This window comes from Eschrichtius robustus, chromosome X (genome assembly GCF_028021215.1).
Source record: "Eschrichtius robustus isolate mEscRob2 chromosome X, mEscRob2.pri, whole genome shotgun sequence".
In the NCBI taxonomy this organism is placed as follows: Eukaryota; Metazoa; Chordata; class Mammalia; order Artiodactyla; family Eschrichtiidae; genus Eschrichtius; species Eschrichtius robustus.
In genome coordinates this window covers 45,432,832-45,448,376 of record NC_090845.1, presented here as the reverse complement: position 1 = coordinate 45,448,376, position 15,545 = coordinate 45,432,832, and the positions used below count along the sequence as shown (strand labels likewise).

Here is a 15,545-nt window from a genome sequence, read left to right as displayed (position 1 = left end):
TCATATATTCTAATAATCTGCTTATTATTTATTTATTCCTCCACAGAACCCCTCTCCTCCCACACACACACACGCACACTGAGAAGGTTATTAGGAGTGGGTTACAACCTGGGGCCTGGAGTCTGAAATCTGAGGCACCCTCTTCCGTCATTTTGTGGCTTAGGTGGGGGCATTGTCCAGGCAGAACTGGTGTCTCCGTTTGGATACTGCAGAAGGAAGGGGAACCTAGGCACACCCATAAAGGTGGCCATACCCAGAGGAGTTGATTAGCAGCCTGGAAGACAAATTCTCGCGATAAAGGCACTTTTACCTCAGTAGGGGGCTGGGAGTTGACTGGGAGTGTTGTAGTAGGGGCGGGGAGGAGTTATTTCGATGGAGGTGTTATTTGCAGGTTGCTGATAGAAATGAAGGGAGTTCACCTACACCGGGCCATCTGCAGGGTCTGCAAGAGGAAAAGAGAGAACGCATTGGCTGGATCCACATGTCCATTTTGCAGATAAGAATATTGAAGCTTATGGTACTTATTGGCACCAAAGCCTTAAGTATCAATAAGAGACAGAGTTGGCATTCATGCCCCTTGGGAGACCCATTTTCTTCTCACCCCCTTAGCAACACCCCCCCGCCCCGCAACACACCCACACACTTACCAGTAGGGGCTGCTGTATGTCTTTGCTGCCGCAAGGGGAAGGTAATGTAGGCATCATAGCCAAAGAGGCATGCAGCGATTAGGCCCAGCACCTGGGGATGGGGATGGGAGTGAGGTGGGAGTGGATTAGGCTGGTCAGCCTACTCGGCCTCCTACCTCCTTGTATCCACCACCTCCAGTGACTACCCCATGCAGGGACGGTAGCTAAAGCCCCAGGTTGGCAAGCCAGAGAGCCCCAGGGAAAGGCCAGAGACTGGACTCTATCCCACCCTCCCTCTTCCTAGTACCTTTCAACACAGTGCAGCCACACAGTGGCCCCACATATAGGGGACGCCATTCATACTGTACATTGAGACACAGCTCTAGCAGATGGTGTAGTCTAGTGTATCGACAAAGGGGCCACCTCTCTGTGCTTCCCACAAAAGTCCCTGTGTCAGACAAGGGATGGCCCTTTACAGCAAATGATTTGGGGAGGAAAACCAGGGCCTCCTGGGTCAGACTTTCCTGCAGACCCTGAGGACAGGTGTGACCTACTGTGGGTCACACACTTTCTGGCAGAAGCAGAGGCAGAAATGACCCCAGGATCCTCAAACCCCTCTCTCTGTGCTTTGGAGCTGACTCCACAGCCTTTACCCCTGCAACGATTTTGGAGTGGTTTCCTCTCTCAACAAGCACAACAATGGAGGTGATCAGGTAGAGGATGACCGCTACGAGGGTTCGGAAGAAATCCTGTGAGGTGTAGGGAGAAGAGGGAAGTCAGTGTCCAGAATTCCCCCCACAATCCCAACTTCCCGAGCCCCTCCCTAGCCTTGCCATTGTGGCCCCTTTCTCACACTCCAAGGCCAGTTGATGATCTGTATCTTGGTGTGCAGGTCACACATGTAGACGACAAAGAAGATAGCAGCAAAGATCATCTCTATCACCGACAAGAAGGAGTATCCTGATGTCGAGGCACCGAAGCAGATCAGAATCACCAGGCACAATATCTGGAAGGATATGTGAAAGGGGGCCTCGATCAACTCCCAGGGCTGAGGGGACTGGTTTAAATTGGGGGTCTCAAACTCAGATGCCTACCAGGACTGGGAAAATGGCAAATAATAATAGCTAAACACTTATTGTGTGCACACTGTGTTGCAAATGTTGTTCTAAGAGCTGTGCAAGTATTAATTCACTCAATCGTCACATCAACCTAATGAGCCGGGTACTATCATTAGTATCTTTATAGATGAGAAAAGTGAGGCACAGAGACATGAAGTGACTTATCCAGGATCACCCAGCTAGTAAGGAGTAGATTTAGGTGCCTCAGTTTCCCCTCTTTTCCCTTCTAGGATGGCCTGCCGGGAGTGGTGCCTCCAGGTGTTTTTTGTGAGCACTCGCGGCAACAGCTTCAGGGCTTTGACGGGGCGGGACGTGCGGTTCTCCCAGTAACCTCTTTGGGAAACGGTGAGAGCGATACCAGAGGGGCAGGGCTCCATTAAAGGCGCCGCACCCCTTTTACAAGTGACTCAAAGGAGGCGCCCACTTTGAGAGGGACGGGAAACCGAGGCTCCCAAATAGCTGAGGACCTCCCACCCCACCACAGAGAGGCGAGGAAGAACTGGGGGAGGGCTGGTCACCCTACCACGCGGGACTAGCGCGCGGGGGCCCCACCCCAACAGGTCCCGCCCCTGGGCGCTCTGCCAACCCTCCCGCCAGTGCCCAGGCCGCGCCACGCCCTGCCACGGGATGCCCCCCAACACCCAGCCCCTGGGGACCCCTTCGATGAGTCCACCGATAAGTCTACGGGGTCTCTCTCTATGGGGCCCCCCGTATGTCCTATGGGTCTCTTGCCTGACCCCGTGGGCCAGCAGCTCCCGACCACCTTCTCCAAACCTCACTGACTCGCCCTGCGTGCGCCCCTGGTTTCGGGCCTGCGCCACCAACCCACGCACCCCTCGCCCCACTGCCAAGAGGCCCGGGCCACGCGCCTGCCTCCCCCGGAGCTGCCCCGCTCCGCGCAGTCCAGCCACCCCACCCCGCCTTTGCCCACCCGCCAGTCCCGGGACGCTCACAATCTCAGCAAACAGGAGAATTCCCTTTCGGGTGCGTGAGAAATTGGTGCAGGCGGCCCAGCAGCCGGGGGCCGAGAGGCGCTCGGAATCCGCCATGGCGTGGACCGGAGTCCCGAGAGGCGCGGAGGATCTGCTCGCTTGCTCGTGGGTTCGAGGACGGTGCACACCCAGCCGTCTTGCCCGCCGTCTGGCCGGGAAGGGGGCCCCGGGGCGAAGGAGGGAGTGAATCACCGCGCGGAGCAGAAGCGGGCGGGGCCGGAGCGGGCCGGGCCAGGTGGCCGCCGCCCCGGAAGCCCCCTTGCCCCTCCCGCCAAGGATTCTCCGCGCCCGGCGCACAGCCCCCAGGGCGTCCCATCTACGGGGGCGCCAGCCTCTGAGGCTTGGCAGTTCTGCGAACCATGTGTTGCACTGGAGAGACCCTTCACGCTTTTAGAATACCAATGCGCCTAGGGCTGCCTCAACTCAGAACCGTGGGGATTTGGCTTTGGAAGGGAATGCCTCAGTTTCCTTAGCTGTAAAAACGGCCGAGGCCAGGGTTAAACTCAGGTATGTTTCCAGAATTCGGAATATTTTGGATTTTAGAAAGTTTTCTCAATACATATAAGGTATATTATTTAACACTCTCAGCAGGGTCTGAGACTGCCCCGTTAAAAAACCAACCAACCAAACAAAAACACGTTAATATTTCCTCAAGGAATGGTGTGGACATTCACAGTAAGTGGGATAGGCCAGGACCAAAAATTTTTCCTGGTTAAGTCAGGTCAAGTTTTGTAACCAAATGGTGCCCAACTTGTGGGAAAACTGTTGGTTTCCAAAGCTGTTTGGATTTCGGAATTGTGGATAAAAGACCGTGGACCACAGAATAAACCTCTTAGCAGTGATGGAATGAGACCTCGCCAGTGCACAGGCTGAGAGAGAACAAAGCCTGTTGAGCATCAAGCTGCTCGGTAAATGAAGGGTGGACGTTATTAATAGTGTCAGAGCTCAGGGTCTGTTTCTCTGTTCTGCAATTCTAGGGAGGTCCTGGCCCCAAGTGTTGGGCTTCCATTTCCTGGTTCTAAGTAGAGGGGCTGTCAGCCCAGTCTTAGATGAAGAATGGGGAAGGAGCACAGCTTTATTTATTGCCATGAGCTTGGCAAGATGAGGGGAAGGCTGCTGGGTGCCAGACTGGGTGAAAAGGCTGATGACATTTGAAGAGTGTGTTATCCTGAGCGAGTAATTTCTCCTGACTCAGCCTCAATTTCTGCGTCTGAGACATGCACCTGGTCACGGAATCAGGATCTCCCCCAAGATGTGCTGAGGGGCACACTCTCTCCAGAGTGAGTGTTGGTTTCATTCTCATCTCATCTGAGGAGAGGAGAGCCATGGCTGGAAGGCCAGGATGGTTCAATCCAAGGGCCTGCCTGCTTCCCCCCCACCCCCGAACCCGGGGTCCCACAAAACTAAGTAAGGGGCTCCCCTCTTTCAGCCCAGGTTGCTGGAAGAGGGATTGGATAGTGGAAGACATGAAGCATACCTTTCCCAAGGCTGAGTGTTTGCTTTCCAACTCTGTGAGGCCATGCCAGAGTTTCTAGAACAGAACAAACTCTGCTCTGTATCAGGGCCTTTGAACTTGCTGTTCTCACTGCTGTCAATGCCCTTCCCCCAGTTCTACAAACATCTAGCTTCTGGTCACTCAGGTCCCAGATCAAATATTATGTCTTCAAAGAGGCCAGCAGCCCACCATCATTACCTCCCCCACCATTATCTTTTGCTATCTTCCTAACTCTCACTTCTCTCTGAAATTATCTTTTATTTATTCATCTTCTTGTGTCTTTTCTGACATCTGTCTACCCGCCCCCACTACCTCAGCTACACAAGGATAGAAATCTTTATATTTCATTCCTCCAGCATCTCACCAGTGCCTATCACAGTGCAAGGTAAACAGTTGGGGCTCAATTAATACTTCTCAAATGCAGGTGAGATTAAGAGGACAGGCTTGGAAATCGGGGAAGATTAAATATTGCCTCAATCCCCAACTTCCTCAAGCTATTTATACTCACTGGGCCTCATTTCTCTCCTCTGTGAAATGGTCACATCGGCATTGTTGAGTCGATATGTAACTAGATGGAAATAGATAGTTCCAGTAAAGCCGGTGGCCAGGATAAGACCAAGTAAATGGTGGCTGCGGGTACTATCGATATTATTAGTCTCCTGGGTGTGACTGTTTTTATAGGACTGGGGCTCTGGAGCCCTTTCCTGACTTCCCTAGAGCCACACTTCTACCAGGCTCTGAGTTAGGGTCAGCTAGAAGCCCCAGTGCACTCCCCCACAATGCCTACAGCGCTAATCATTCAAGGGTTCACCTCTTCACCTCTTTATACCCCAACTCCCAGCCTAGCTTTACAGTCCCTCTCTCCTCCCCAGCGCCACCTTGGACACTCACACTCGGGCCCTTTAATTTCCCTCCCTCACCTCTCCAGCCCCTCCCCGTAGGGGGTAGAGTTGCCCATTCCCTCCAGACCACAGCTTCCTTCGTTGGGGGGGGATGGGACGCAGTGTTCAGGATGTGGTGACAGCGGAGGTGACTGGACATTTCTGGCCTCGGTCAGCGCCCGCACTGGGGCTTCACCGGAGTCCGGCTGGCCATATAAGCCCTGGCTTTGGGGCTCTGTTCCCAGGACGGAGGAAACTCGGGCCTCTCCCAGGACCGGGAACGCCCAGCGTGTAGCGTGTGCACACAAGCCCGTCTGCAGTTCGTCACCATCTACGGAAGAGGGGGGCGCAGCCCAACGGTTCTAAAAGCCTTTTTTAGCCCGGCCCGCTGACTCACACCTTCCTGGCTCCGCCCCGAAGGGGGCTTCGGGGCCCCAGCCAGCGCCCTGAGGGTGGCAGTCTACAGCCAGCCAAAGCTGGCAGACCAGGCTGGAAGTGAGAGACCGCAGGTTCTCGGCGAAGGAAGCGGCCCCGGTTCTAGCCTTGCTATCCAGCCCAGCTGAGGGTCTGGACGATTCCTGGCCGGGGTTGTGGGTACACTGGTGCACACCCCGCCACAATAGGCCCACCTCTGCATTCCCCACGCCACGCGCAATAATTAACTGAGCCCTGCACACGTCCAAAAAAGTGAAATGAATAAATGGGGAGAGAAGCAGGAATTGGCGAAGGGGAACGGCGTGGGGCTATGCCGGCAGAAGCGAAGACCTCTCTAGAGGCATGAAAGAAACAGCAGGAAGTAAGCTTGTCAAGGGTTGCTAGAAGAGGCCCTCCTCGCAACCAGGTCGACCCACCCGCTGCTTTACGAGTTGGACTCAGGAGCCCCACCCGGCCTAGAGCACCTGGCAAGTCAAGACTGGATCGAACCATTTTATTACCTCCCCTGCCCGAAGCAAGAAGCGCAGGGCTGGCCGGTCCGGGAGGGCCGTACCACTGACGCCTCGAGGGGAGCGCGGGCTGGTCGACTGCGAAGCAGGAGGGGGGAGAAGACCAAGGAAGCTCTCCCCATGATGCTAGTGAGCGGCGGGCGGAGCACGCCAGATCCAGGTTGGGCAGTACCAGGTGACCCGTCTGCTACACGCTCAGTGCCTCCGCCTTCCGGCTGCCATCTCCAGGGCTAGCTGCGCGGCCCCTGGGACCCCTAGGGCTCGCGAGAGCCGTTCCTCGCTCGGCACCAGCCAGGGTCCAGGGGAATCCGGGGTGTGGTCGTTGGGGTCCTCCGTGCTGCCCTCAGGAGGAGGAACCGCGGGGTCGTCCGCCACTCCTGGGCTAGACTCCGGGCTGCCCCGGGTTTGGGGCGTCGTACGGGGTCGAGGGTGCTGAAGTGGGGAAGCGCTGGAGCTGCGAGACCTCGTCACCGCTGGTCCCCCAGGATCTGCGCTGCGATCTGGGGATGGCAAGACTGCAGATCAGATTGGGCGATAGGGTGGGGAACGGAGATGGGGCCCCTCGGCTGAGGGTGGCCGGCAGACTCGAAGGGCTGCGGGAGACAGAGACCCCAGTACTTAGAGAAACCTCCCTCAAGGAATGGACACGCCCTTCAGGAACCGGAGCCACTCCTCAAGACCCGACACCTCCTTTCCCGAGTCCCCTCCTTTCCTGGATGCAGAACACTCCCCTCAGAAATCAATTCCCACAACTCCCAAAGGAAGTCAAACCCCTCCCATCTAGGATCCCAGACTCTCTCCTTGCTCATCCTACCTTCCTCAACTCCCAACCCTTTCCCTAACGGATCCCTCATCTTTTGGGACCAGACCCCCTACCCTCTGGATACCCATCCCATCCCCTCTCCACTGAGACCCACTCTGCTTTCCCATCTGGGGACCACGACCCTTCCTTCTGAACAACCACTTTTACCCCAAACCCCTCTTTTCTCTTCCCTCCCAGTACCTCAAAAGCCTCCCCTCTGAAATCCACCCTTATTCCTATCCTGGGACCCCGGTCTTCCCATCCCCACTTTTGAAAATATCATGACCCTCACAAACACCAAGCCCTGATCCTCCCCCTTGAGACCACCAAACCCTTCTCACCCAGGTCCCCAGCCTCTCCACTCTGCGACCCTCATCGTCTCACAGATCCCTGACCCCAATCCTCTGAGAAACCCACCATCTTCTTTCCAGGGCCCTCCCACCCCCTCAGGCTTGCCGGGGTGGGTCTCAGGAGGCCTGCTTAGCACAAGGTAGAGCCGGGGACCGCCTGCGCGAATCCGATCCATGACCTCGGCATGGGTGAGCCCCTGAGTTGACTCTCCATTGATGTGGAGCACGAGGTCGCCGGCCTGCAAGAGTGCAAGGCAAGGGGTGTTGTAGAAAGGTCAAAATGGAGAGCACATCGACAACAGGATAGGACAGGGCTGGCACCGTCGAATGGAGGGTGCCTTATGCTTCACCTGCAAGCGACCGCAGCGCTGTGCCGGCCCGTCCTTCAGCAGCCCGCGCACTGCCAGCGGAGCGTCCCCGCCTGCATCTCGGCCTCCACTTAATGTGAAGCCAAAGCCCAAGGAACTGCGAACGAGTTCCACACAGAACTGACCAGAGGCCTGGGGCGGCTTCGAAGCACGACGTGCCTTACCCTGGGTCACTTGGAGCGGCGCGGTACGTGTACCCAAGGTCTCTGACCGACGATGCTGGAGTAAGGACACAAGTATACATACACTGCCAGTCTCGAGGCAGGTGGCCTCGAAGGAGGACAAGGTGGTACCTGGGGCCGGTGTTCCACGAAAGTGGCATTAGGAAGGCGACTGTCTGTGACCTCTATGTCCGCAGAATCCAGCACGCTAATGGCTGGGGGATGAAAAAGGCAGTCGGAAGGTTACTATAAAAAAAACTATCTAGGACCAGCCTACTGAGTTAATATTTCTAGCCTCATCTCATTTCCTTGCCTCTAGGATGCAGAGACAGACTTGCTCATCCATTTAACTAGGCTCCGCCCACACGAATAACTATCCTGATCCCGCCTTCTTAGCTAATAACCCTGGGACCAGCTATTTGACTAATCCTAAAGACCTTCCTACCTCCCTCTAATAACACGCAGATCCCGCCCCTCATATTAAACCGTTAGGCTCACCCTGCAGGGTGCTACTCCAGGATTCCGCTGCTGAAGATTCCAGGCCCCGCCCTCCAAACAGCCTATAAACTTCAACCTATTCCTGACCTTTCGAGCCGCTACCGCAGTACGCTTATAGACTCCACCTCCTTGACTAACGTTCCAGGCCCGCCCCTTAGCCAAATGCCCGCCCCCAACCCTCTCCAGGCCCCGCCTCCTCAGAAATGCCACTAGAAACCCTGCTGACAAAAGTAAAGATCAAGCTCCGCACCCACAACTAACCTTGCAACGTTCACCTACTGCAGTAACCCTCTCTGTGTCGCCTCCCAGAGGAATAATCTAGGCTAACCCCAGCACCCTCGAATCACCGCCGAAGCCCGTCCTCCCAGCTCACACCCATTGGCCCCACCCAGGGGAGTAGCTAACAATCCTGGGCCCGCCCCCCCAGAACCCCGCTCCACTCCGACCACGCCCCCGGGAGGCCACGCCCCCATCACGCACCCTCCTTGGGGCGCAGGCGCAATGTGGCGCCGGCCCGGCGTACCAGCGCCGCCACGTCGGCCGCAGCTCGGGCCGCCAGGGGGCGCGCGTCCAGCCGCGCCAGGAGCTGCCGGGCGCTGGGGCCCGCGGGCGGGGGAAGGCCACGGCCTGCGCGAGTGAAAAGAACAGATCAGGGCCCACCCTGAGTCTCAGCGACCCCCTACGCCACCCCCCCCCACGACCGAAGACCTAGAATGCGCCTCAGGATCCCGGAGACCCGAGACCACTCCCTCGATAGTTCTGAAAGTCACCGACTGCCCCTCTCATCTCCCGTGACCCCCGACCATCGCGGGTATGCCCGTGGACCCCCGCCTGCCCCCACGACATCCCTGGACAGCTATTTAACCCCAATATTCCTGGACACCTCCGAACACCCTGTGAATAACTCTGGAGGTCTCTCACTACCCCCCTATAACTCCAGATTCCAGACTCTTCCCCCGAACACCGAGAAGGATCCCGATTCCCCCAGATGTCCCAACAGAACACGGTCTGCCCCCTGTGGCCCAGGCACCCCCGATTCCCCTCCAGTTATCCTAGGCAACCCTGCCGGCCCACATATCCCCAGAGCCCCCAGCCTAACCCCCCACAATTCACCAAAGACCCCGAGTGTCCAGTTGTCCCCAGTGACCCCGGGCAGACCCCTCCGGCACACCTCCCCGGAGACTCCGGAGAGACCCCCGGGTCTGGTGCGCCGCCCCGCAGCGCGGGTGCGGGTAGGGCGCCTCGAGCCCAGCCCGGCTCGCTGGGCCCCTGCCCTCCACCGCCGCCGCCCGCAGCCGCTAGGGCGCCAGGGTTGCTTTGTTTACCACCTGTCAGAAGGAAAAGGTGAGGAGCAGACAGGCGGGGCGAGGGCTGGCAGGGACGCGCCCACTACCCTCCCACCCCGCGCCCCGTACCTCGTCTGCTCCCCTTAGGGTCCGTGGCGCCCCCCGCGCGCGGCTCCATGACCCGTACTTGGCCTGGTGGACGCACTGCCGCCAGCGACGCGTTTGGAGCGCCCGGGAGCGCTCACCTGGCGGCCCGCCCGGGCTTGGACGCGGCTGAGGCCGGCCGGCCGGTCCCGTGCTCGGCGCCCCAACCAGCGCGGTGACCTACCTGGCGGCCGCCAAGGAGGCCTGGCCCTGGGAGCCAGCGCGAGCTCTTGGCCTCGCTCTGCCTCAGGCGCTGCCTCTCTTTCCCAGCATCATGGGAAAACTCTTTCCGCCCAGGGGATGTTGTTATTCCACGTGTGAGAGGGGGAAGTCGAGGCCCAGAGGAGTTAAGGGCCCCACCCGAGCTCTGACGACTAAAAACGGGGTGCAGAACCAGAACCCAAGTTTACCAGGGTATTCTGCAGCCTCCACCAGAGCTTTGCACATCGTAGGCACTCAGTAAATTTGCAGTGAATGTTTCCCTACTGGGGGACTGGAAGAGTACGGTGGGCTGGGGAGGGGTGTGCCCTTGGAGCCTTTGGGAGCTCCGGGAGGCTTCAGGGGCCTGAGCATATAGGGTTGGGGGATTCAAAAAGTAGGGAAGGGCAGGTCTCCTGGAGAGTGGAGAGGCAGTAGGAGCCTGGACTTGAGGAGCCTTTGAAGGCACATGGTGGGGGAGGGGACACTAGCCAATGAGAGGCGAGAAATGAGGCCCTTCCTAGGTTTGAAAAGGGGTGGGGCTTTGTCTGGAGACAAAGCCCCCAAGGGTGGAGCACTTGGGCAGAGTGCTACTGAAGTGGAAGGAGGAATGGGGAGCTGTGAGAGAAGGCCTGTGGCCACCACTTTGTGGAAGAAGAAACTGAGGATGGGAGGGGCCCAGGGTCGCACAGTCAGCCAACAACAGTGGGGGTCTCAGGCAGCTTACCCCCAACAGTCATCTGGTCCATGACTGTTTCATTATGGGTTGTGAACACACTGTGTCCTGATGTCCATTCTGGCAGGCTGTGCAACCTCTCTCATCCACCTTTCAGGGTCCTGGTTTTGTTGTAGTTGAAAGGGCTGAATGGTCCCTGCTTTCCTTCCTCCTCTAGTCCCATGCTCCTCCCATCTCTGACCTGACCTTGTCTGTGGGGGAACACACTGGACCTCCTTCACTGCTATGCCCTGTTCTTGTTGTGACCGAATGGGGCTTTCACAGCTCCCTAAATATGCCCACTGTTATTCCCATCTCCCTGCTTTTGCCTATGCTGTTCCCTCTTTCTAGGAGGCCTTTCCCAGCCTTTTGTCCACCTGGAAGGTGACTGCGTGTTATCAAGGCCCAATTCAAAGTCTTCAACCCTGCGTTCTTCCATTTCTGAAAAGAAAGAATGCATGTTTATATGCAGACGATGGATGATTGTCCCTGCAGAATTGTAAACCAAAGTGCTTCTGTCTGTGGGGATGAGTCCAAGCTGATTTCTTTTCCTGAGTCTTCCCAAGAGAACTGGGTTGAGGAGAAAAACCAAGGCTGAGCCCTAGGCATCCATATCCTCTCCTCCACTGGGAAGCCTTGCCACTCTCTCCTCCAGGGCCCAGTCCCCTTTCCCTCCCCCAGGGACCTCCTCAATCCTGCAGGGCAGTGCTGGTCACCAGGATCACTGGCCTCTCTGGGCATCTGCCTGCCTGAACTGGGATCTGCTCTGTCCCTCTTGGCCACCCTTGGGAGTCCAGCTGATGTGTGCGCTCCCAGGGGTCCCCAGCAGTCCCCAGCATAAGATGGCTGCATCTGCCCACCTTCTCTTCGGAGAAGCCAAGATGCTTTCTTTGTATAATGCCATGTAAACTTCTTACGTATGGCTTGTGGAATGAGAAATAAGGCAACACAAGGCACAATTATTACCCCAGTTTTATAAATTGGGAGAAAGAGGCCCAGAGAGTGTAAGTAACTTACCCTCGTCTGGCCCTGTTCTTACTGAGACTTCAAGCACTGAAGATGGAGATGGCAGCTTCCAATCTGGGGTTTGGGGCTTGGGGAACCAGTGATTGTGGTAGAGGGGTGCTTAAAGGTTGAGGAATGGGTGCCTGAGGTTCTATAGATTGCTTGATGGGAGGGTCTTGCAGAGGAGCATTGTCGAAAGTTCAGGATGGTGGATGGTGAGGGGAGCTTTCCAAGTATCCGGCAGCCTGGATGTTTCAGAAATGGGGCAAGGAGCTTGCCAACTGGATGGGGGCTCGAGGGTTTGGAGATGGGGGATTGTTTGAGACTGGGAGATGCTCAGTCTTAGGGGAGTTTGCAAAGGAATGGGGTGTCCAAGGATGGCTTCAGGGATGAATGGTAGGGACGGGACCCTGGGTGAGAGTTTGCTGAGAGCTGATACCAGCAGGGCCACAAATCTGGGGATAGGGGCAAGGATTGGGGTTGAGGGAGCCATGCTCAGGTCACCAAGGCAGCTGGCAGGGTTGGGGGGCCCAGACAAAAGGCAAACCCTAGGGCTTCCCTGGTGGCACAGTGGTTAAGAATCTGCCTGCCAATGCAGGGGACACGGGTTCGAGCCCTGGTCCAGGAAGATCCCACATGCCGCGGAGCAACTAGGCCCGTGAGCCACAACTACTGAGCCTGCGCGTCTGGAGCCTGTGCTCCGCAACAAGAGAGGCCGCGACAGTGAGAGGCCTGCGCACCGCGATGAAGAGTGGCCCCCGCTTGCCGCAACTAGAGAAAGCCCTCGCACAGAAACGAAGACCCAACACAGCCGAAAATAAATAAATAAATTTAAAAAAAAAAAGATTTAAAAAAAAAAAAAAGGCAAACCCTAGCTACAGAAGGTGGAACCCTAGCTACTGCTTTGTCTGGACCCTCAGTGTACCCCTCTGGGAAGTGGTGGTAATGAAGTGTGCATGGTAAAATTGCCAAAGGATTAGGAATAAACCTTCCAAACCACCTGCATTGTGCCCAGCCAACCTGTGGTAGCAGCTCTGGTGCTTATCTTTAATCAATATTGATTACAATCAAGCTGGACAGGCCAAACCCCCTCTTAGTCCTGCTCCATTGTGGGTTTAAACCAATGCATTCTTAGCCTCATCCATTCATGAAAATAAGCCTTTTGCCCCTTTTAGCGTCACCTCATTCATGGATTTAAGTCAGTCCCTCTCACAACCCCACCAGTTCTTATTAATTTAATCAAATATTTCTTCTTTTTAAGAAATAGATCCCTTTTAAAGGGATTGAGGTTTAATTGCCATAAAATTTGATAGGTTTTGAACTTGTTACTGAACGAGGTTCATTTGCTCAACACTCAGCAAGCCAAACGCTGAGACAGCAAGGTCTGCAGCAGAGAAAGGGTTTATTCACCACCTCCCCAAAGGCACAGGGCTTGAGATACTTATGGGATAAAGAATCAGGGTGGTCTTAGGCCCAGGGTAAAGTGTTTGGAGGCAGGGAAAAGGTGAGGCAATCGATGTTCTGCACAGGTGTATATGAGTTACATGCTTCTTCATGGAATGCATGTTCAAAAATGGAGGTGCTTAGCATGATCTGAGGGTGGAGTTTTCAGCCCTCTGATGTCAAAAGGTCATTCATCAAACACCTGTGCAGGCCCAGTTTTGGGGTCGGTGGTCCCAACCAGTCTTAACTGGCTCGAATTGGACAAGAGCTGACTCCAAGTTCCTGGAAAACAATGGTAAGACCCATTACTGTAGCAACCCATATGTCAGAGGTGTTATCTATAGGGGGTGGTAAAGGAGTCAAAAATAATTAAGGCGAGTTTGGTCAGTGAAGGCAGGTTACAAGCAGAGGGGTTTTTAACAAGCTGTTCCCTTACCTGCTGTTCTGTAAGACAAGCTCAAGAATTTCTGTTAGGCACTTGAACAGAAACCTTAACCCTATGGGGCATGGTTTCAAACTGTTTACAACTGTGAGACTATCACTACAATCAAGATAGAGAACACAATCCTCACTGCCAAAAGTTTTCTCTTGCCCCTGTGTGATTCCTCTCTCCTGCCTGCTGCCCCCTCCCCCTCGTCACCAATCTACTTTCTTTCACTATACATTAGTTTGCATTTTACTAGATTTTTATATAAACAGAATCATACAGAATGTACTCTTTGCGTGGGGAGGTAGGTCTTGCTTCTTTCACTTAACATAATTATTTTGAGATCCATCCAAATTTTACATCCATTTTTATTGCAGTGTAGTATTCCATTGCATGAATATTCCAGTTTGCTGATCCATTCACCTGTTGATGGACATTTGGGTTGTTTTCAGTTTTGGGCTATTAACATATGCTATGGACTCGTGTCTCCCCAAAATTCATATACTAAATCTCTAACCCCCAATGTGATTGTACCTGGAGATAGAATCTTTAGGAGGAAAATAAGGTTAAATGATGTCATAAGACGGGAGTTCCCTGGTGGTCTAGTGGTTACGATTTGGTGCTTTCACTGCTGTGGCCCAAGTTCAACCTCTGGTCAAGGAACTGAGATCCCACAAGCCACAGGACGTGGCCAAAATTTTAAAAAATGGTGTCATAGAGTGGGGTCCTAATCTGATAGGATGTGGCCTGATAAGAAGAGGAAGATCTCTCTCTCTCTCTCTCTTCCATGTGAGGATACAGAGTGAAGGTGGCCATTTGCAAGCTGGGAAGAGAGCCTTACCAGGAACCAAATTGGCTAGCACCTTGGTCTTTGACTTTCCAGCCTCCAGAACCGTGAGAGATAAATTTCTGTTAAGTCACATGGTATTTTGTTATGGCAGCCTGAGATGACTAAGACAACAAATAAAGCTTCTATGAACATTCATTTACAAATATTTGTGTAGACATATGCTTTCATTTCTTTTAGGTAAATAACTAGGAGTGGAATGGCTGGATCATACATGTAAGTTTAACTTTTCAAAGATACTGCTGGACTTCCCTGGTGGTCCAGCGGTTAAGACTCAGTGCTTCCAATGTTGGGGATGTGGGTTTCATCCCTGGTTTGGGAACTAAGATCCCGCATGCTGCGAGGCGCAGCCAAAAAAAAACAAACCGATACTGCCAAACTGTTTCCTAAAGATGCTATATACCATTTTACATTTCCATCAACAGTATAAGAGGGAATTCCCCGGGGGTCCATTGGTTAGGACTCGGTGCTTTCACTGTCTGGGGCCTGGGTTCAATCACTGGTTGGGGAAATAAGATCCCACAAGTCCCACGGCATGACAAAAAAAAAAGTAAACAGTATATGAGAGTTCCATTCTCTCCACATCTTCACAAACAGTTGGTATGGTCAGATTTTTAATTAACTTTAGCCATTCTAATATGTGTGTAGTGGTATTTCATCATGATTTTAACTTGCATTACCCAAAAGACTAATAGTATTAAGCATTGTTTACACGCTTATTTGCCATCTGTATATGTTCTTTGGTAAAGTTTGTGTTCAAATCTTTTGCCTGTTTCCTCCTCCACAAAATGGTGGCCACAGGCCTTCTCTCACAGCTCCCCATTCCTCCTTCCACTTCAGTAGCACTCTGCCCAAGTGCTCCACCCTTGGGGGCTTTGTCTCCAGACAAAGCCCCACCCCTTTTCAAACCTAGGAAGGGCCTCATTTCTCGCCTCTCATTGGCTAGTGTCCCCTCCCCCACCATGTGCCTTCAAAGGCTCCTCAAGTCCAGGCTCCTACTGCCTCTCCACTCTCCAGGAGACCTGCCCTTCCCTACTTTTTGAATCCCCCAACCCTATATGCTCAGGCCCCTGAAGCCTCCCGGAGCTCCCAAAGGCTCCAAGGGCACACCCCTCCCCAGCCCACCGTACTCTTCCAGTCCCCCAGTAGGGAAACATTCACTGCAAATTTACTGAGTGCCTACGATGTGCAAAGCTCTGGTGGAGGCTGCAGAATACCCTGGTAAACTTGGGTTCTGGTTCTGCA

The 15,545-nt window shown here is 54.4% G+C and overlaps 2 protein-coding genes across 6 annotated transcripts; both read right to left on the bottom strand.

The window, feature by feature from the left end:
• Nucleotides 1-5: 5 nt before the first annotated feature.
• On the bottom strand, nt 6-2,923 carry PLP2 (proteolipid protein 2). The gene is made up of 5 exons (XM_068533440.1): nt 2,698-2,923; nt 1,480-1,632; nt 1,280-1,375; nt 648-738; nt 6-442 (listed from the first exon to the last, which is right to left on the bottom strand). Exons 1-5 carry the CDS (start codon nt 2,791-2,793, stop codon nt 420-422), a joined length of 459 nt encoding a protein of 152 aa, XP_068389541.1. The 5' UTR covers nt 2,794-2,923; the 3' UTR covers nt 6-419.
• Nucleotides 2,924-4,247: 1,324 nt separating this feature from the next.
• MAGIX (MAGI family member, X-linked) lies at nt 4,248-9,752 on the bottom strand. 5 transcript variants are annotated; one of them, XR_011072322.1, is made up of 7 exons: nt 9,651-9,752; nt 8,716-8,862; nt 7,870-7,952; nt 7,559-7,795; nt 7,276-7,447; nt 6,048-6,556; nt 4,248-4,267 (listed from the first exon to the last, which is right to left on the bottom strand). XR_011072322.1 is itself a non-coding variant. In XM_068533967.1 (6 exons), the coding sequence occupies exons 1-6, from the start codon at nt 9,697-9,699 to the stop codon at nt 6,252-6,254; spliced, it is 993 nt and encodes a 330-aa protein (XP_068390068.1). In that variant the 5' UTR covers nt 9,700-9,752; the 3' UTR covers nt 6,025-6,251. The 5 variants fall into 5 exon arrangements, 3 of the variants coding, with proteins under 3 accessions (XP_068390068.1, XP_068390070.1, XP_068390071.1); XR_011072321.1 differs by lacking the exon at nt 4,248-4,267 and adding an exon at nt 5,363-5,443; XM_068533967.1 differs by lacking the exon at nt 4,248-4,267 and having other exon boundaries at nt 6,025-6,556.
• Between the last annotated feature and the right edge of the window lie 5,793 nt (nt 9,753-15,545).